Raw genomic sequence first — 22,218 nt, 5'->3', positions numbered from 1 at the left:
ACAATATCAGGGTAAAAGGATAATTTATTGCATAAAACTGTCTCTTTGAAGGGAGGCTCTAGTACCCTGTTGGGCTGCCTCTACCTTGGATACAAGATGTGATACGGGCGGGCATAGAGGCTCTAGTACCCTGTTGTATCGCCTCTAACTTAGATACAAGATGTGATACGGGTGGGCATAGAGGCTCTAGTACCCTGTTGTATCGCCTCTAACTTAGATACAAGATGTGATACGGGTGGGCATAGAGGCTCTAGTACCCTGTTGTATTGCCTCTAACTTAGATACAAGATGTGATACGGGTGGGCATACAGGTTCTATATGGTATCCTGCAGCATATCGCTCCACATTTTCTGTTACTGAGCCTCTAGATTGTGCAAACTTGTTGGCTGTGTCCTATACATGTTCTATTGGCGATAAATATGGCAACTTGGCAGGTGAGGGAAGTGTGACAATGTTGTAGTGGCTCCTGTGACCCCCTTGTGTTGCGGCCGGGCATTATCCTGCTGCCTCTTGGAAGCTGCCATGAGAGGAACACATGTGGCTGCAGGATGTCCTGAACATATCGCTGAGCTGTCCTTGTCCCTTGTACCACTACTAGGGGTGACCGACTGTCGTATGTGATGGCCCCCCAGATCATCACATCAGCAGGGGGCAGTGTGCCGCTCCACAGCAAAGGCAGGATTGAAGTGCTCAGCCCCAGGTCTTCAGACATGAATATGGCCGTCGACAGCGCTCAAACGAAATCTGAATATGTTACTGAAGACAACCCAGTTTTGCTCCGTAGCTGTCCAGTTTATTTGTTCATGGCATCACTACAAATTGAGACAATGGTGGGTGTCAAAGGCAGTACATGTAATGGGCCCCGTGAGACCAAATGTCCTTCAGCCAAGTGCCTGAAAATAGTTCTGACAGACATCGGGGTGTAACAATGGTGGCACCTGTCTCTGGATGGCGGACAATGGAACAGCTCAGCAATGGAGCTGCTCATGCTGGTTGGATGCTCAGAAGATCCTCTCTGCTGGCGGTCTGTTGAGGGTGTCCTGAGCCCGGTCACCTTGTGTGCCCTCACACATCCACTGGTCCTAACACCTCCGTCTGGTCAGAACAGCCCATGTGGCAGGAAATTTGTCGATACGACCATCCAGCTTCTTGACTTGCAATAATGCTCCTCCTTTCAACTGTTAACTGGATGAAATCTCTTTAATTGGATCGTAGAGGCATCTAGTGGTCAACAAGCTCTACACAAGAGGAGAAAGCGGTCACTACACACAAGGAGCCTCCGAGAGCCTTTTATAGGCCAACGGTGGAACCACTTTTAAGGCCTCTGGTGACAAGACCTTCATCTAACCACACCACAACTTTAATCATTTGCATATCTGCCTGAGCAAAATGATAACTCCTTTTAGGGGCTGTCTCACATACTCTCTCCTATGGTGCCATTCAGGTTTCATCCTGGTTTTCATCTCCTTGCAGTTTTTTGCATAGAGGACTGACTCCAGGACAGAACTAGTGCCAAATAAAAAAAAAATGATGTGTAAAAAGAGCCTGGGATGTCATAAACAATGTGATGGCTTTTACAACCAGTCATCCAGATATACACCTCTACCTTCTTATTGTTTACTCAGCTGGTATCGCTTAATAATTCATTGTGGGTTTTCTTCCTACCTTAGGTGGTACGATATCAAACCTGTACAGTCTTCTTGTAGCTCGATACAAGTTTTTTCCTGTTGTGAAAATAAAGGGAATGGCTGCTCTACCGAGGATTGTTCTCTTCACTTCAGAACACGTAGGTAACAATCCTGATCACCCAATTAGAGTGTTTACTGACTTAACAAAAACCATTCAAAGTCCTAAAACCTAATCTCCAACATATACTTTCCACATAATAATACATAGAAGACCTCCTAGAGCTATTTCAGAACAAAACGTTCCTGAGTGCCGAAATGAAATTCAAGCACATTTGATGTCCTGAAGGTGAAATATAGCTTGGGATTAAAGACTAAGTAGCCTGAAATCCTCAGCAAATGTGGGAATTTTTTTTCCAAGGCAGGGCATGATGTAAATTTGTAAATCCATAGCACCCACTCAAATCTGCCCTCAACCTTTCCTTCCCCAGAGTGTATGTAAGATGGTAGCTGAGGTTTACCCTTTAAAGAAACAGTCTGGCGCAAAATGCTTGATGGTTACAATTTCTCATCCAAGGCACAGAAGCTTAGTGGTTGCAGTAGACTGTAGGTGGCGCTATTATTTTTGTCCGTTTCTATTCACTGTTGGTGGTGCAGAATACTTGAGCATTCTACAACTTAACTTTAAATGACTTCAATATGCAACAATTATGACTATAGCTGATCACTATTAGTTCCACAAGGACCTCAGGTCAGTGTTGCCTTCACAAAGCCCTCTGAAATGGTGCTAACTTCAGAATGCTTTTTAACCCTTTCCCGCTGCATCTCTTTTTCATGTTATCATGTTCATTTTTTGATCCTCACTTTCCAATAAATCAGAACTTTTTTTTATTTTTCCAGTGGCATAGCCGCATGAGGGTTATTTTGTTTACAAGTTGTAACTTTCAATGGGTCCATTTAATATGTCATATAATGTATTGGAAAACTTCTAGAAGTTGATTTAAAAAAAAGAGTGGGATAAATTAGAAAAAATCCTGCAATCTTGCCATTTTTGGAGGGGTTTTGTTTTTACAGTGCTCAAAGTAGTAAAAATGATATGTTATTTTTATTCAGTGGGTCAGTACAACACCACATATACCAGATTTATATAGTTTTTTTGTACTACTTAAAAAACAAAAACAAAAAAAAATCTTATTTAAAAAATAATAAATAAAAATTAGCTTTCTGTCTTTCTTCTGACATCTATTACTTTTTAATTTGTCCATCCATGGGGCAGTTTGATAGTTTGTAGAGATGAGCGACTATACTCGCTAAGGGACATTACTCGATCGAGGCGGCCGGCGCGGGCGGGAGAGAGAGATCTCCCCTCCATTCCTCCCCGCTCTCCCCCCCCCGCTCCCCTCCCCCTGCCGGCCCCCGAATCTTTAGAGACGAGCGGGGAGATACTCGGCTAAGGCACTACTCGATCGAGTAATGTGCCTTAGCGAGTAATAATAATAATAATCTTTATTTGTATAGCGCCAACTTATTCCGCAGCGCTTTCAGGCATGGATAAATGCAAAACAATACAACAATTACAATGTGAGATACATTGGGTTAGACACAGATGGGTTGAGGGTGGTACAGGAGGTGCAGGGGTGGGGAACACAGGCATTAGGAAATTTTATGTACAGATCATTTATTAGAAGGCAAACAGGGTGGAGCACCATAGGGAGGGGCGAGGGACTATGTCAGGAGATTTGGTATGCTTCCCTGAAGAGGTTCGTTTTTAGGCTGGGGTCACACAGGGCGGATTTGCTGCGGTTTTGCCGCGGATTGCCGTTGCATATCCGCACTGCGGCAAAACCGCTGCGTTTGCAGTGCAATGCAGCACAAATGAGATTTGCCAAAAAGCTGTTCTCACAGGACGGATTTTTTCCGCACAGCCACAGTGCGGAAATGCAACTGCGTTGCGGTTTTAAAAGATACAGCATGTTCATTCTTTGGTCGTTTCCGCAGCGCTTTTTTGTTCATAGACCTCTATGGACGCAGCCAAAACCGCACCAAATACGCGACAAATACGCGACAAAAGTAAAAAAGCGCTGCGGAAAAAAACGCTTGCGGATTTTTCCGCACGAAAATCCGCAAGCCCAAATTAACCTTTGAAGCGGTTTTGCCGCAGAAGCAGTTCTTCTGCATCAAAACTGCAACAAATCCGCCCTGTGTGACCCTAGCCTTAAGGCACGTCTGAAATTTCGTGCATGGGGAATTGTCCGGATGCCTTGGGGTAGAGCATTCCAGAGGATGGGTGCTGCTCTGGTGAAGTCCTGTAGGCGAGCATGTGAGGTTCGTATTACAGGGGTGTTTAGTCTGAGTGTGTTAGCGGATCGGAGTGAGCAGGTTGGGTGGTGTACTGACAGGAGGGAGGCGATGTATGGTGGCACATCGCCATGCAGAGCTTTGTGAGTGAGGTAGAGGAGTTTAAGTTTAGTTCTGCAGTGGATGGGCAGCCAATGCAGCGACTGGCATAATGCAGAGGCATCTGAATAACGACTGGATAGAAAAATGAGTCTAGCTGCTGCATTTAGTATGGATTGGAGTGGAGCAAGTCTAGTGCGGGGGAGGCCGATGAGTAGTGAGTTGCAGTAGTCAAGCCGGGACTGGATGAGGGCAACCACGAGCGTCTTTAGCGTGTCCGTGGTTAGGAACGGATGTATTTTAGCAATATTTCTGAGGTGCATGTGGCATGTTTGGGCCGGAGATTGGATATGGGGGGCAAAGGAGAGGTCAGAGTCCAGTGTGACCCCAAGGCATCGGGCATGCTGTCTGGGGGTTATGATGGTGCCAGACACTGGAATGGAGATGTTGAGGGGAGGTCGGTTAGAAGGTGGAAAGACATGGAGGTCAATTTTAGAGAGGTTTAGTTTGAGAAAAAGGGAGGACATAGTGTTAGAGACAGCGGACAGACAGTCGGTGATATTTTCGAGGAATGGTCCAGAGATCTCACGAGAGGAGGTGTATAGTTGGGTGTCGTCAGCGTAGAGATGGTATTGGAGGCCAAATTTGTGGATGGTTTGTCCAATTGGGGCAGTATAGATAGAGAAGAGAAAGGGACCAAGGACCGAGCCCTGGGGTACCCCAACAGCGAGAGGAAGTGGAGCAGAGATAGAACCAGCAAAGGAAACACTGAAAGAGCGGTCAGAGAGGTAGGAAGAGAACCAGGAGAGAGCAGTGTCCATTAGACCAATAGAGTGGAGCATAGTGAGAAGGAGATTATGGTCGACAGTGTCAAATGCAGCAGACAGGTCAAGGAGGATTAGTAGGGAGTAATTACCTCTCAACTTTGCAGTCATCAGGTCATTTGTTACTTTTGTAAGGGCAGTTTCGGTCGAGTGTAGAGAGCGGAAGCCAGACTGGAGGGGGTCGAGGAGCGAGTTGTCAGAGAGAAAGCGAATAAGGCAGGAGTAGACCAGGCGTTCCAGTAATTTGGAGATCAACGGGAGGTTTGAGACATGTCGGTAGTTGGCAGCATCAGTTGAGTCCAGGGTTGGTTTTTTAAGCAGAGGGGATATAGTGGAGTGTTTGAATGAGGAGAGAAAAGTGCCAGAGGTTAGGGAGAGGTTGCAGATTGTAGTGAGGTGAGTAATGAGAGCTGAGGAAAGGGACCGGAGGAGGTGAGAGGGGAGAGGGTCGCTAGCGCATGTGGTGGTGGGGGAAGCGGAAAGGAGCCTGCAGACTTCTTCCTCTGTCATTGGTTCTAACGTAGATAGTGAGTAGGTGCTGGATGCAGTGCTGATGAAACTGGGATCGGGGCTAGCCATGCAGTTTTCAGAGATTTCTTTTCGAATGTTGTCGATTTTTTTTTCTTTGAAATAGGCAGCTAGTTCTCCAGCAGTCAGGTCTGTCGCAGGGGCCTGTTCTTTGGGGCTGAGGAGGGAGTGAAAAGTCTCAAAGAGTTGTTTGGGGTTGTGGGATAGTGAGGAGACAAGGGAGGTGAAATAAACTTGTTTGGCATGGTGAAGGGCTAGGTTATAAGTTTTAAGCATGAATTTGAAGTGGAGGAAGTCTGCTGGCAGCTTTGACTTTCTCCACAGCCGCTCGGCGCACCTAGAGCACCGCCGGATGAAGCGCGTTTGGAATGTGAGCCAGGGTTGCCGTGGTCTGCGTTTAACGGCTCGAGTCACGGGCGGTGCCGCTTCATCCAGGGCACGGCTGAGGGTGGTGTGGTAGTGTTCGGCTACCAGGTTAGGGCAAGAGAAGCGAGAGATAGGCGATAGGGAGGACTGAATAGTTTCGGCAAACTGTTTAGTGCGGACAGACTGGAGGTTCCTAGAGGTGCGATAGATAGGAGGGTCAGGAGAGATGCTAGGGTGTCTGATGGAGAAAGAGAAGGTTGTGATCTGAGAGTGGAAGTGGGGAGTTAGTAAAGTGAGAAGCAGAGCAGAGACGGAGGAAAACTAAATCGAGAGTGTTACCATCTCTATGAGTGGGGGAGTCAGAGATTAGTGATAAGCCAAGGGAGGAGGTAAGTGTTAACAGCCAGGAGGCAGATGAGGAGCTAGAGTCGTTAGTAGGGATGTTGAAATCACCAAGGATGAGGGTTGGGATTTCACAGGATAGGAAGTGGGGGAGCCAGGCAGCAAAGTGGTCTAGGAACAGGCGGGTGGGACCTGGGGGGCAGTAAATAACTGCGACACGCAGAGGCAGTGGGCGGAAGAGTCGCAGGGTGTGGACTTCGAAGGAGTGGAAGGTAAGCGAGGGAGCTGAGGGAATGACCTGGAAGGTACTCGCTCATCTCTAATAGTTTGTTTTTTGAGGACTGAAATGTAGTTTCTGTTGATAACATTTTGGGATACATATAACTTATTTAATTTTTTTTCTTGAAAACAGCCAGCGTCCAAAAAAGCACAATTCTGGCACCGTGTACTGTGATTAATTTGTTTTTCATGGAATTCACTGTGCAGGATAAATAATGTGATATTTTATCAAACATTTACAGGTATGCCAATACCAATCATAATTTTGTTTTTAATTCTTTTTTTTATGCAACAACTAGAGAAAGGAAAATTTATCAATAATTAAAATAATATTCTTTATTAAACTTTTTTAAGCCTCCTTTGTGGGCTTGAACAAGTCGTTTTCTAACCACATGTATAATATACTGCAAAACGTCAGTATTGCAGTATGTTGTACATTTCATGTCTTATTACGTTCTGCTGGTATAGCTCCCATGGTAGAACTGGGAGCTTTAATAAGACCCCAGGCTGCCATAGTAACTGAACGGTATTCCACGACCTCATCACGCGGAGCCGTTTAGGAGACAGAGGGAGCCCCTTTCTGATGCGCCATTTAAATACTGCTGTTAGTACTGAAAAAAATCATGAAAAACAGCCATAATTACTGATATTGAGATAGGGCAGGTAAAAGCACTACTTCCCAGCAGCAGGCAGAATAGGCAAAATGTTATATAGAGGAGCTTGTACATATACAAAAATAGTGATGAATAACCACTGTCACACCTACCTATTGGGGATAGCTACTTAGTATTATACTGCACATAAATAAGGCATACAAAGGGTGCCAGTCACACAGATACGTGTAGTGCAGCATGCAGGCTTGCTGCCTATTAATGACACCCATACTATTAGATCCGGCAGGCTGTCCTGCACTCTAGACCGGGCTCCCACGACCATGTGTGTTAGTGGCAAGCATGAATCTCTCTTGAGAGGGCATGCAGCATCTGAGCATTTATTATGCATACTTGCTGCGTGCCACAAACCCCCATGCACTATCTTGGCGTGTATGCACACATAATATTCGCCAGAATAGAACATACTGTGATTTTTTTTGCATGAGTAATACGCGCACAGAAAAAATGCTGGTGTGAGTGGCCCAATACAAATAAATGGGTAATTGGCATTGCATGACGTGCGCAGAAAAGTTGAGCGCTCAGTGCGCAATGACAATACGCCCATGTGGGAGCAGCCTTATCAGTGAATCACACTAAGTACTGACACTCTGTGCTCCCCCAGAGCTAGATTGCTTCCTGCAAAAATAACAATAAATAAGAGGTTTTGCTTATTATTTTGGCCAAAATACGCAGGCCCACCACTCACATCAAGGGTCCACATTGTCTTGTGAGTCCCTACACTGAGATTACAAATATATCACAGAAAAAAAGCAACAGATCTATTCAAAAGTCACAGTAAGAGGCCATATTTACTGTATTTTCCGGCGTATAAGATGACCTTTTTACCCAGGAGAATCTTCTCCAAAGTCAGGGGTCATCTTATACGCCGGGTATAAACTGTAGGAAAAAAAAAAAAATCAATATTCACCCCCTGTGGCGTTCTGCGGTGCTACTGCAGGCTGTCACTCCCTCCTCCTTGCCGACAGAGCATTGCTTTTTGGAAGCGGGGCTTGAATGCCCCGCCTCCAGAAAGCTAAAGCTCTGATTGGCTAACTCAGGCGGCGTCAGCCAATGAAAGCTGGTGCTGCGTTAGCCAATCACAGCCAATGATGTCAGGCTGTCCTGTACTTTATAAGTGAACCACACAGCATGTTGATTTGTTTGTAATGTTAGTGTAGGGACTTGCAAAACAATGAGGACCCTCATTTTGGCCAAAATTTTAACCAATGCCTCGTATGTATCAATATTGTTGTAGGAAGCAGTCTGGCTTTAAAGTGTTGGGGAGCCAGGGGTGTCAGTAATTTTGTGTGATTCACTTACAAGGTGCAAGAAAGCCCTCTCAATGTAATGGTTTGGATGTCATTAATAGGCTGTAAGCATTCATGGTGCACTACAAGCATGGCTGGCCTTAGCAATATATGCCTGGTGTGGTCACACAAGAGACTGTTCACCAGCTGGTAAGGGTAGCAACAGTGGGCTTACTTACTGTCAGACTGCTCACTCCTCCTCTGGCTCTTGCTCTAACAATATGCCAGAGCTGAGGAATTGGAGGAGTGAGCTGATGCTTTGCAGAGCGAACACTTTGTCCTGATACAGAGATAGAGTCCCGAGTCTGATAGTGAGTAAAGAGAATGTTCTACAGAAGTGGGGGTTATTTACTGAAAGGGGGACACATATGGGAGCATTAGTACTATGTGCGGGCCACAGAAGGAAGCACTACTACTAAGTGGGGGGCTATATAGAGGTCCGCATTAGGAGCTTACGGAGAGCACTACTCCAGCACACTGATATTCTGTCAGTATGTCTCCGTCTTTAACCTTTACATGCCACAATCAATGTTATTTATGATATGTATGGAGTTAACAGAGGGAGTGAGCTCCCTATGTAACGTCATCGATGCTTCGAGGAAAGATGGATTGCCACCGGAGGCCTAACAGTGGCCTCTGGGTCTGCCATAACAAGTGCTGGCAATGAAATTGCATAATACACTGCAGTACAGAAATATTGCAGTGTACTATTAGTGTGATCATAAGATTGCAGTTTGAAGTTCCCCACAGGGACATTAAAAAAAGTGAAAAAAAATAAAAATGGTAAAATTCCCTCAAATAAAAAAAAGCCTTTTTGTGCACACTTCTTGTTTCATTTTAAAAAATTAGTAAATTTAAAAAAAAACAACAACATATGTTTGATATCACTGCTTTGATAATGACCTGTACAATAAATTAAAAACCTTTTATCCAACACGACAAACACGATAGAAAATTAAAAAAACAAGTCAAAATGTTTTTTTTTGTTCATTTTACCTCCCAAAAAACACAATACAGGTGATGAAAAGGTCACATGTACCCTAAAATGGTACCAATAAAAATTACAGCTCATCACACAAAACATGAGCCCTTGTACAGCTCTGTCCACGGAAGAATAAAAAGTTCTGTGTCTTTGAATGCAGCCATGCAAAAAATATATATATTTTCCAAGAAAAGGGGTTTTATTGTAAAAAAGTGAAAAAACATACATAAAATATATAATTTCGGTATGGTCCTAATTAAGGATGAGCAAGTATACTCGCTAAAGCACTACTCGCTCGAGTAATGTGCTTTAGCCGAGTATCTCCCTGCTCGTCCCGGAAGATTCGGGGGCCGCCGCGAGGTGGGGAGCTGCGGGGGAGAGCGGGGAGGAACGGAGGGGAGATCTCTCTCTCTCCCGCCCGCTCTCCCCTGCTCCCTGCCGCGACTCACCTGTCAGCTGCGGCGGCTCCCGAATCTTTAGGGACGAGCAGGGAGATACTCGGCTAAGGCACATTACTCGAGCGAGTAGTGCTTTAGCGAGTATACTCGCTCATCCCTAGTCCTATTTATACCAACCCGCAGAAAAAAGTAATCATGGCATTTATACCACATAATGATGTTGTAGAAAAAAAGACAAAAAAACAATTAGAGAATTTGTGTTCTTTTACCCCCCCACCTAAAAAAGTTATATATTATATGTGCTGCTAAATGGTACTAATAAAACCGCAGCTCGCCACACAATGAACAAGCCTTTGTATGGCTGTGTTGACGGAAATATAAAAAGGTTATGGCTTTTGAAAAGTGGAGATAAGAATCCTCCAATAAGCTGCGCCCTTGAGGGGTTATCCACGCTTTAACGGTTGATGGCCTATCCTCAGGTCTCGGCTTCAAGTCCCCTCCATACATGTACGGCAGATCTAACGCTCCTAACAGCTAGATGTCGGCTTGCGGATTAATTTTGTAATAAGACTTTCTCTCTGTACGGAGAGAGGAGTGTCGGTATTACTCCTGCACCATTCCTGAGAGCTCTTCCACAGCCAACCCCATATACTACTCCTATTCAGTCCACTGCAGCACAGGACTGAACCTACCAGCCAACCTCCAGGCCTGCATGCTCTGATCCTCTCCATGCTCTTACGGTCTTATGCCTGGAAGTAATCCATTGTTCACTTTCTCTTTATTTGCTCATTGTTTTTGTAGAGCCACTACTCCTTTCAGAAAGCATCTGCTGTTCTTGGCATTGGAATAGAAAATATAATTGCTGTTAGGTGTGATGCAAGGTGAGCTTCATTTACTGTTCACTGAATAAATAATGTATTTTTGTGGCTTCTCTATTGTACAATAAAATGTCTTATACATTGGTGGTATATTATCACAGTGTGCCGCCGCCGCCCATCCAGCTGACCTGCTGCTAGGGGTGCCGTCCAGTGCCATTGTCATCCATGATCTGCAAGACTCTCTCACTCCTCTGCTCGATCCCAGGTCTCTGTTCATAGGGCTCCTGTCCCCTCTCTTAAAAGGCCAGTGTGTACTTCCTAAATCTGCCCCCCTCGAATTCTGTTCCCTGTTCTGCCTCTATTAGGCATCCACACTTAAGGGTGGATTCTTAAGGGGATTTTCCCATTACTTAAAATTGCTGCACAGCTACTTTGTACTTCCTGGTTGCAGCTGACCAGGACTGTGGCTGCTTCAGCCAATCACTGACCACAGCAGTGATTGGCTGCAGTAATCACATGATCTGGCCAGCAGCAATCAAAAAGGATCAAAGAAGCCGTATGTACTCCAGAATGGTACAAATAAAAACTACAGCTTGTCACGCAAAAAACAAGCCCTCACAGAAAAAGAAAAAGGTTATTAGTAGAGATGAGCGAACGTGTCCGTAACGGACACATCCGCACCCGGACACCGGCTTTAGCGAACACTGGAGTGTTCGCGCGTAAGTGTCCGGGTGCCGCCGGGGGGTGGGGAGATGCGCGGCGGCGCGGGCGGCAGTAGCGGGGAACAGGGGGGAGCCCTCTCTCTCTCCCTCTCCCCCCCACTCCCCGCCGCACCCCCCCGCGCTGCCACGGCGGCCCCCGAACTTTTTCGCCCGAACACCGAGGTGTTCGCAAAGTTCGGTGTTCGGGCGAAAAAGGGGCGGGGCCGAACGTGTTCGCTCATCTCTAGTTATTAGACTTTGAATGCAGCGTTGTAAAATTAATAATTAAAATAATTTCCAAAAAAGGGGGTTTTATTGTGCAGAAGTGGAAAAACCTAAAAAAAATTATTGGTATCGTCGTAATCGTACCGACCCGCAGAAAAGATGTTATTTTGTTTCACCATACATTATATGTATCCAAAAACTATCGTACACCACGCAAAAATCAAGCCCCCATACACCTGAGTTGATGGAAAAATAAAAAAGTTATGGCTTTTGAAAAGTGGAGATGAAAATCCCCCAAAAATTGTTGCTTCCTTATGGCCAAAATAGCCCGGGTCCTTAAGGGGATAGAAAACCTCTTTGCTTCTAGTCTATGTATTTTTATAGGAGGTTTTTGATATTCTCGTTTCTGAGGCGCGTTGTTCTTCCTACTGCACTGTTTTCTTCTTTCTGCCGTCTCTAGACATTAGAGTGAGATAGCAGAGAACGCTGCACCCCTATTATTTCCCATAGATAAATACCATGTTAACAGAATAATACGGGTGGTTACAGAGGGAAGTCACAACGTGATCCGAGTACAATATGGATACTAAAGTGATTTGTGTTCTATGCTTACATTTTTGCTTTATTTCCTTGGAATGAGATGTTTTCTCTATATTGATTGCCCTCTCCCTCAAGCCTCCTATTTCTCCTGTAGCAATTCAGAGATCAGCCCATTGGGATATTACGAAGTAGATTTAGCAGAGCTAACCCAGGAGTGCTCAACCATTTAAACCATATTCTATTATATTTATTACCCGCTTTACATTTAAGATATATCCCTTTTTCCCATGGCAGTAGTCTATTAACTTTGTGTGGGGGAAGCCTCGTCCAGCCATTGCTGTGCTGCCAGTTTCCTCGCAATATATTGCTATCTGCTCTCGTTCTTCCAATTGTGGATCGGTAATGTATCCTAGTGTGGCGACGTTAGAAGGGGAGTAGCGTGTAGTCATGGTGGCACTGCTGCTCCTCTCGGAAGGTGCAGCCTGGCCCGGCATTGCACAGTGGTGAATTTTGGCAGTTCTGATTGCGTGCTACCTATGGACTCGGGCTACGTTAAATAGTGATACCCCAGTGGGGCACTACCTGCGGAGTTGGGTAGTGGCAGATGTTGTTTTGTCATGACGCCAGTCCGTACACGGGTAGGGACCCTTCCGAACGAAAACAATAAATATAAAAAGTTGAGAACTAATCAAAAGCCATTTTCTCTCCCTCTCATCTTACTGCTGGAGTCCATACACCCCTAGGTACTAAAGTATACTATCCTTGGAATATATATTTTAATGCCCCTTCCTAGCGCTTTTAGACACTAGCCTCTACATACCGTTTTCAATGCCAGGGTCCACCAACTGATTTGTATAAACTCTGATGGCGAATATTTAATTTGAAGTTTATAGTGTAGCCATAAGTTTGTTTTTCAGAAAATATTTATTATATTTTGTTTTTTTATGTGTTTGTATGTGTTTTATAATTTTTCTTTTTTCTTTCTTGAATTTATTTACTACTTTCTTTATGTCTACTTTTTATCTATTTATATACATTACTAGCTTACCCGTCGCGCGTTGCTGCGAAGACAGAAAAACATACATACATTCGTTTTTATATATCTAGATAACAACCAATCACAGCGCAGCTTTCATGTTACCTCAGCTTTATAATATATAACACCCATTCACAGCGCAGCTTTCATGTTACCTCAGTGGTATAATATATAACAACCAATCACAGCGCAGCTTTCATGTTACCTCAGCAGTAAGAGAAATAACAAACAATCACAGCGCAACTTTTATTCTGCCTTAGCAATATAAAACATAGCAACCAATCACAGCACAGCTTTCAGTTTACTTCAGCATTCTCAATATGCAGCAATTGTTTTGCGAAACGTTCGGCGGATGCATCATTTTGTAGTTGAACACGCATCCCGTTGCTCGTAATGCCTTTTGCTTTTGTGCTTGAGATGGAAATCAAACGATCTTTGTCTGGGGGGCATAACTGTCGACGATGCTCACACGTGTGCCACCTATCGTAGGATTGTTGTACTATGCCAGTAATCTTCCCAGGAGTGTACTTAACAACTTCCCAAAGTTTCATGGCGATCGGATGAATGGTGTAGTAATGCATAAAGGACAGACAGACATTTTTATATATATAGATGACATCAGGAAGTGAGAGAATTAGATTCCATACGTAAAATTTGGACGCTAATTCTTTTGCGCTTAGAATTGAATAATCGAGTTGAGACCCATTAGCTTTTCCTATTTATGACATAATCAATGCTCATGCCAAATTTCAAGTTTTAATGACATCGGGAAGTGAGAAAATTAAATTCCGTGCGTAAAATTTGGACGCTAATTCTTTTGCGCTTAGAATTGAATAATCGAGTTGGGACCCATTAACTTTTCCAATTTATGACATAATCAATGCTCGTGCCAAATTTCAAGTTTCTATGACATTGGGAAGTGAGAGAATTAGATTCCGTACGTAAAATTTGGACGCTAATTCTTTTGCGCTTAGAATTGACTAATTGAGTTGGGACCCTTTAACTTTTCCTATTTATGACATAATCAATGCTCGTGCCAAATTACATCGGGAAGTGAGAGAATGAATGCTCGTGGCAAATTTCAAGTTTCTATGACATTGGGAAGTGAGAAAATTAAATTCCGTGCGTAAAATTTGGACGCTAATTCTTTTCCACTTAGAATTGAATAATCGAGTTGGGACTCATTAGCTTTTCCTATTTATGACATAATCAACGCTCGTGCCAAATTTCATGATTCTTCGACATTGGGAAGTGAGAGAATTGATGGCAATGATGGAAATCGAACGATCTACGTGGGGGGGGGGGGGCGTAACTGTCGACGACGCTCGCACGCGTGCCATTTATCATAGGATAGTTGTACTATGCCTATAATCTTCCCAGGAGTGTACTCAACAACTTCCCAAAGTTTCATGGCGATCGGATGAATGGTGTAGTAGCCCATAAAGGACAAACAGACACACAGACAGACACACACATACATTCAATTTTTTATATATATATATATATATATATATATATATATATATATATATATATATATATATAGACTAGCTTACCCGTCGCGCGTTGCTGCAAAGACAGACATACATACATACATACATTTGTTTTTATATAGCTAGATAACAACCAATCACAGCGCAGCTTTCAAGTTACCTCAGTGGTAAAATATATAACAACCAATCACAGCGCAGCTTTCATGTTACCTCAGCAGTATAAGAAATAGCAACCAATCACAGCACAGCTTTCATTTTACCTCAGGATTCTCAATATCCAGCAATTGTCTAGTGAAACGTTCGGCGGATGCATCATTTTGTAGTTGAACACGCTTGCTCGTAATGCCTTTTGCTTTCGTGCTTGAGATGGAAATCAAACGATCTTTGTCTGGGGGGCATAACTGTCGACGATGCTCGCACGCGCGCCACCTATCGTAGGATAGATATACTATGCCAGTAATCTTCCCAGGAGTGTACTCAACAACTTCCCAAAGTTTCATGGTGATTGGATGAATGGTGTAGTAATGCACAAGGGACAGTCAGACATACATTCATTTATATATATATAGATGACATCAGGAAGTGAGAGAATTAGATTCCGTACGTAAAATTTGGACGCTAATTCTTTTGCGCATAGAATTGAATAATCGAGTTGGGACCCACTAACTTTTCCTATTTATGACATAATCAATGCTCATGCCAAATTTCATGTTTCTATGACAACGGGAAGTGAGAAAATTAGATTCAGTACGTAAAATTTGGACGCTAATTGTTTGGCTCTTACAACTGAATAATCAAGTTGGGACCCATTAGCTTTTGCTATTTAGGCCTTAGTCACACGGGCGTTTTTTCGCGCGATTTGCGGATCGCATGACGGATGCGCATCCGCAAATCGCGTGACCGGTGCCCGAAAATCGCCCGAAAATCTGCTCCTAGCCGCGTTTCATTAGAAACGGGCCGGAGCTGTCCAGCGCTGAGCCAATCAGGGGGCAGGTCTGACTCACACCCCCTTCACACCCACTGCAGGCCGGCAGCACGGAACTCCGGCTGCCGGGAGCAGGTGAGAATATATATATTTTTTATTTTAACACTTTTCTGGATGAATTGCAGGGAAGGGCTTATATATTTAAGCCCTTCCTGACAATTCATCCCACGCACGCCGGCAGCCCATTGCTTTCAATGGAGTCGGCTGTATTGCCGGCTCCATTGAATTCAATGGGAAAACATCGTTCTTCTCTGCCACAGCTGTTACAGCTGTGGCAGAGAAGAAGGATTTGTCTTCTATATGTTCTCAATGGGGTCGGCGCTGCTGCTGCCGGCCCCATTGAGCGCATATAGAGAAGAGAACAGGAATCGCAGATCGCAGATAGGTGCGATCTGCGATTTCTGTTCTATAATTTATCGGACGAGCGCATAAAAAGCGCTCATGTGTCCGATACCATTGCAAAGCAATGGTTTTATAAAATTGCCGAACGCATGCGCATGCGCAAATCGTGGCAAAAAACGCCCGTCTGACTAAGGCCTTAGGCATAATGAATGCTCGTGCCAAATTTCAAGTTTCTATTACATCGGGAAGTGAGAGAATTAGATTTTGTACGTAAAATTTGGACGCTAATTTTTTTGTGCTTAGAATTGAATAATCGAGTTGGGACCCTTTAACTTTTCCTATTTATGACATAAACAATGCTCGTGCCAAATTACATCGGGAAGTGAGAGAATTAGATTCCGTACGTAAAATTTGAACGCTAATTCTTTCGCACTTAGAATTGAATAATCGAGTTGGGACCCATTAACTTTTCCTATTTATGACATAATCAATGCTCATGCCAAATTTCAAGTTTCTATGACATTGGGAAGCGAGAAAATTAGATTCCGTACGTAAAATTTGGATGCTAATTCTTTTGCGCTTAGAATTGAATAATTGAGTTGGGACCCATTAACGTTTCCTATTTATGACATAATCAATGCTTGTGCCAAATTTCAAGTTTCTATGACATTGGGAAGCGAGAAAATTAGATTCCGTACGTAAAATTTGGACGCTAATTCTTTGGCGCTTAGAATTGAATAATCGAGCTGGGACCCTTGAACGTTTGCTATTCATGGCATAATCAATGCTCGTGCCAAATTTCAAGTTCCTATGACATTAGGAAGTGAGAAAATTAGATTCCGTACGTAAAATTTGGACGCTAATTCTTTTGCGCTTAGAATTGAATAATCGAGTTAAGACCCATTATCTTTTCCTAATTATGACATAATCAATGCTCGTTCTAAATTTCAAGTTTCTATGACATTGGGAAGTGAGAGAATTAGATTCCATACGTAAAATTTGGACGCTAATTCTTTGGCGCTTAGAATTGAATAATCGAGTTGGGACCCATTCACTTTTCCTATTTATAACATAATCAATGCTCGTGCCAAATTTCATGTTTCTACAACATCGGGAAGTGAGAGAATTAGTGGCAGTGATGGAAATCAAACGATCTACGTGGGGGGGGCGTAACTGTCGACGACGCTTGCACACGCGCCATTTATCATAGCATAATTGTACTATGCCTATAATCTTCCCAGGAGTGTACTCAACAACTTCCCAAAGTTTCATGGCGATCAGATGAATGGTGTAGTAGCGCATAAAGGACAAACAGACAGACAGACAGACATACATTAAATTTTATATATATAGATGAAATATGAGATTAGCATTTATTATCCATTGTGGTGTATGTTACATAAATTTGTGGTTGATTATTCTGACATAATACGTAACCTTTTTACATATCCCACCCCCGGATTATTCTGATTTTGGGTTTATAGAAACAAATTATTTTATATAGACGAATCAATGTAATTTTCTTACTCTGATTCTGTCACATTTTGTGCTTCATTCTTATATTTATTACATTTATCATACTTTGATTTTAAACCCTTGATCTTCCACTTTATTTTATTTCGTTTCCTTTAAATATTTACTTTGTATTTTTTTCACTCTCCATTATAGTGTCTTATCCCAGCTAAACTGAAGAAGAGGCTTTGCCTCAAAACGCGTTTTTTATGCTAGTTTTTAACCGTTATATGATAAAGAATATAATTCACACCTCTTTCTGGAGAACTGCAACTGGCTCCAGATTTTACCTCCTTTCTCAAACACATAACAAAGTGACCAGCCAGGTGATATATTTATAAGATTTAGACATCAGTTGGCCTGTATTAGCAATTTCACGCTTTTGCGGTTATTTGTTAGCGAATAAGGATAGTGAAGACAAGTGTTTACCAACTCTGCGCATCCAGGCACAGAACGCTTAGTGTTATACTCTTGATTGGTATTCAATCTGCGTAGGATTAAACCTTTACCCTCCACCTCAATCTGACTATAGGAGGATTGGATAATACCTTCAGGGTAGCCCTTTTTGCTAAACCAGTGTATTAAAATATCATACTCCTCTTTAAAAACTTTACCAGTGGAGCAATTCCTTCTGATTCTTTTAAATTGTCCATATGGAACATTCGTCTTCTATCTCTTGGCAGGACAAGTAAAAAAATCCAAGTAACTGTTGGAGTCAACTAGATTAAAGTGTGCTTCAGTAAGGATCTGGTTGTTCAGGAAATACATTTCCAGATCCAAGAACACTTTACTACATTAGCCCCACAAATATACTGTTCTTGGATCTGGAGATTCACTCCAAAACTTACTTGGATTTTTCTAGGAAAAGGGCTACCCTGAAGGTATTATCCAATCCTCCTATTGTAGGGTTGAGGCGGAGGGGTAAGGAGGTTGCCTATGTAGATTGAATACCAATCGAGAGTATAACACTAATGCAATATTCATCACCCACTTTCAGAATTTAAGACTAAAAAAATGGGGTTGATTTTGGGCCCTATTCTTTTTAATCAAACTACTAATGACCACTTGTCAGTTAGTATGTGAGTGCTTCACATGCTCCTTCCCTGGTGACATCATCGCTCCACCCCCTGGTGAAGTTATCTAAGTTCCTACAACATATATAAAACACAGAGCCTGACCGACAAAAAAACAACACAGTCCTGACAAAAGACACTGAGCTCCTGCCACCAAAGAGATCTGGTGGGCTGAAGGACCTGTGGTGATGTCACTGCTGTGGGAGGAGCCATTGTACAGTTTGGTAAAAGAGATCCGGTGGGCTGAAGGACCTGTAGTGATGTCATTGCTGTAGGAGGAGCTATTGTCCAGTTTGGTAGAAAGTACTATATACTTGATAAACCAACAGCAGCTACTACCAGGACCTGTGATGATGTCACCGTCATGTGAACACCTGTGTGGGTGGAGTCATGAATCACATGACCAGGGGTGATCACTGGAGTCTGGTGATGTGTGGAATAGCAGAGCTGTGTGTGTGCGTGTGTGTGATGTGTGTGAATCAGGATGTAGCAGAGCTGTGTGTTTCATGTGCTGTGTGGGTCTGACCCTTTGCCTGTTATTTGACCATTCTGACTTCTGTCCTTCCTGACCTCGGCTCTGTAATATTGTAATATTGTTGACTTCAGCTTCTTTCCTCACTATGTCCCTGTTCAGATCTTCAGGTATCAAGTCTAGGCCCAGTGCAGCATCAGTAACCACATAACTGGGTCTATTTGTGTGTAATGCCTTGGGAATCCAGCAGCAAAGCTGTTACCACATTTGGAGGGGTTGAGTGTAAAAACCGGGGTTCCTCAGGTGCCGCCACCTCAGATAGCCCAAAGACAAACTGGTGTATGGCAAGGCAGATCCACATCTATCTGCCACCCAAATTGCCTATGTGATTTATTGCAGACAAGCTATATTGGTTCTGGGGCTACCAAAATGGGCAGTAAAGTGGGCTCAATTCAGATCCAGGCCTCTTCAAATGAAAATCCTCAAGAAGCGAAATAAAATCATATTTTCCTTAGATCATCATTGTTTCCTTTCCTGCAGTGCTCCTCTATCACTAAGGTGGTGGTTAGAGTGCAACATTCTAGAAAAGTGAGTCTTTTGGTTGACGTCTTATACCATCAACACTACCATGAAAGCAAACCACTGGTGAACGGCAGTGCATTTCAACTCCTCCTCCCCCGAGCCCCCTGAGACCCTCAGCTTCCACAGCACAAAATGACAAAATTTTTGTGATCCTTTAAGTTATCTAGAGTTCCCATCCTATGATCAAAGGACAATGTGTGAGAAAAGTGATATGGAAAAGGACCTGGGGGTACTAGTGGATTGTAGACTAAACTGGAGTAACCAAAGCCAGTCAGCTGCTGCCAAGGCAAATAAAGTTTTGGGATGCATTAAAAGAGGTATAGGGGCGAAGGACGAGAACATTATCCTACTATTATATAAGGCACTTGTCAGGCCTCACATGGAATACTGCGTACAGTTCTGGTCACCGGTGCTCAGGAAAGATGTTATGGTATTGGGGGGGGGGGGGTTTCAAAGAAGAGCGACTGAGCTAGTACATGGAATGATGGGACTGGAATACCCAGAGAGGCTATCTAAATTGGGACTATTTACTCTAGAAAAAAGGTTAAGGGGCGATCAAATAACCATGTATAAGTACATGAGGGGACAATACAAGGATCTCTCCCAGGATCTGTTTAGGACTACGACGGTAACAAGAGGGCATCCGCCACGATTAGAAGAATGCAGGTTTCATCACCAACATAGAAAAGGGTTCTTTACTGTTAGAGCAGTTAGACTGTAGAGCTCTCTGCCTGAAGACGTAGTGATGGCAAAATCCATAGAGGAGTTTAAAAGGGGACGGGATGTCTTTCTGGAGAGGAAGGATATTATAGGATATAAATCTAAGGTTATTTGTTAATCCGGGTTTACAGGCAGGTAGGAACTATTAGGGGTTGATTCGGGGAACAGTCTGATTGCCATTAGGTTGTCGGGAAGGAATTTTTTCCCCAAAAGGGCTATTTGCCTTCTGCTCTTGGGGTTTTTTTGCCTTCCTCTGGATCAACAAAACAGGAGGATAGACGGGCTGGACTAGATGGACATTGTCTTCATTCAGCCTTACGAACTATGTTACTATGTTAATGTATGCAGACAACATTACAGTAGTTTATTACATAAACAGGCAGGGGAGTACTAGGTCAGATTCCCTAATGAGTATTGCAACCAAAATCTTATATTTAGCAGAAAATCATTCATTGTCTCAGCAGTTCACCTCAGCAGCAAGGACAGTCACATTGGAGATTACATCAGTGAAGTACAGGTAAAGCAGTCGGTACTGGTGTATCTTGACACCACCACAAGCTAGGTGTTTGACAGGGCTTGGATGCAGGAACGCCCCTGTCACACTCCTAGCTCCCAATAGGCAGACGTGTCAAAGGTCCTAGCAGCACACTGTGTATACAGATTAGGCTGCCGTGGACGGTTAGGGCTTATTTTCCTTGTAGCCTTACATTATTAGTTGCCAATACTTGCATGTTAGGACTGAGCCCGGAGCAGCAGCAGCGGAGACCCATCAACTGTGGACGACCCGGACGTGGCACAGGAGGGAGCCAGGAGCAGCAACAGAGGAGACCCATCAGCAGAGTCGAGCCGGGACCCGCCACAGGAGGGAGCCGGGAGCAGCAGCAGAGGAGACCCATCATCAGCGGCCAAACACGACGCAGCACAGGGGTGAGCAGCAGCAGAGAAGACCGATCAGCAGCGGGCGACCGGGACATGCCACAGGAGGGAGCTGGGAACTGCATCAGCTGCGGAGACACATGAGCAGCGGCGGGCCAGGACACGCAACAACAGGGAGCCAGGAGCAGCAGCACAGAAGGGACATGGAAACTTACTGCAACAGCGGTGAGCTTCAGCCAGGACCTGCAGGGGAGCGATTCAAGCAGCTAATTAGGTAGAGGGGGCATCACCCAGGTGTCACTCTTATCTCCACCAGTACTTCCTGATGGCATCAAGATACACCAGTACCGCAGTCAGAGTGGACATTGAATCCAGATATGTTTCAGCTAATAAATACAGTGGGGATGCATCACCTATCTGGAGTTCAGTAAAGCCTTTGATGCGGTTCCACATAAAAAGTTTATAGAGAAATTATTGAAAATTGGACTTAATCCTTTGACAGTCCAGTGGATTTGTTGTTAGTTAAAAGAGAGATAATCTAATATTGTTGTTGTTAACAAAGTATATTTTGAACAGGGACAAGTTACAAGTGGGGACCTCAGGGGTCTGTCCAGGGTCTTATTCTTTTTAAAATGTTCATATGTGACATAGGAGAAGGTTTAATAGGTAATAGGCTTGTCTGTATGCCGATGACACAAATGTATGCAATGGGGTTGATACTCCTGGTGGTTTACTGGATTGCTGGTTTGAGCAGGCTAATCACTAGAACTAGAGGTATGACCAGTAGAAAGAGGGAGATTGTGATTCCACTGTATAAAGCTCTGTTGAGACAACAGCTGGAATACTGTGCCCCGTTCTGGAGACCTCACCTATAGAAAGAGTTCAAAGATGGGCTACAAAAATAGGGAAGGTCTCAAGAACAAAACTTATCAGGAAAGATTTAATTCCCCTGCCGTTTAGGAGAAGCTCTACTCCTTCTGCAGAAAAAAAGGACACTACTGTTTTGGACAAACAGAGATTGCTCTATTTTAAAAGGCTGTAGCTTCATTTCAGCGCTACCAACAAGCATTTAATGTCATTTTAAAGATATGATTATTGTCTTTAAAATGACACCAAAACTTGTTGGTAGCTTTTACAGAACC

General features: G+C 43.6%; 1 protein-coding gene across 1 annotated transcript in view; it reads left to right on the top strand.

Annotated features, from left to right (window-relative positions):
- The window catches only part of LOC136578755 (glutamate decarboxylase 1-like), a 75,152-nt gene that overhangs the window by 15,198 nt on the left and 37,736 nt on the right, over positions 1-22,218 (top strand). The window contains exons 6-7 of the mRNA XM_066578923.1: positions 1,671-1,786; positions 10,503-10,582. Of these exons, the coding sequence (XP_066435020.1) occupies positions 1,671-1,786; positions 10,503-10,582 (196 nt within the window). The remainder of the gene's footprint in view (positions 1-1,670; positions 1,787-10,502; positions 10,583-22,218) is intronic.

This window comes from Eleutherodactylus coqui, chromosome 9 (assembly GCF_035609145.1).
Source record: "Eleutherodactylus coqui strain aEleCoq1 chromosome 9, aEleCoq1.hap1, whole genome shotgun sequence".
NCBI classification, from domain to species: domain Eukaryota; kingdom Metazoa; phylum Chordata; class Amphibia; order Anura; family Eleutherodactylidae; genus Eleutherodactylus; species Eleutherodactylus coqui.
The sequence above is the reverse complement of the archived record's forward strand: the minus strand, read 5'-3'. Positions and strand labels throughout refer to the sequence as shown.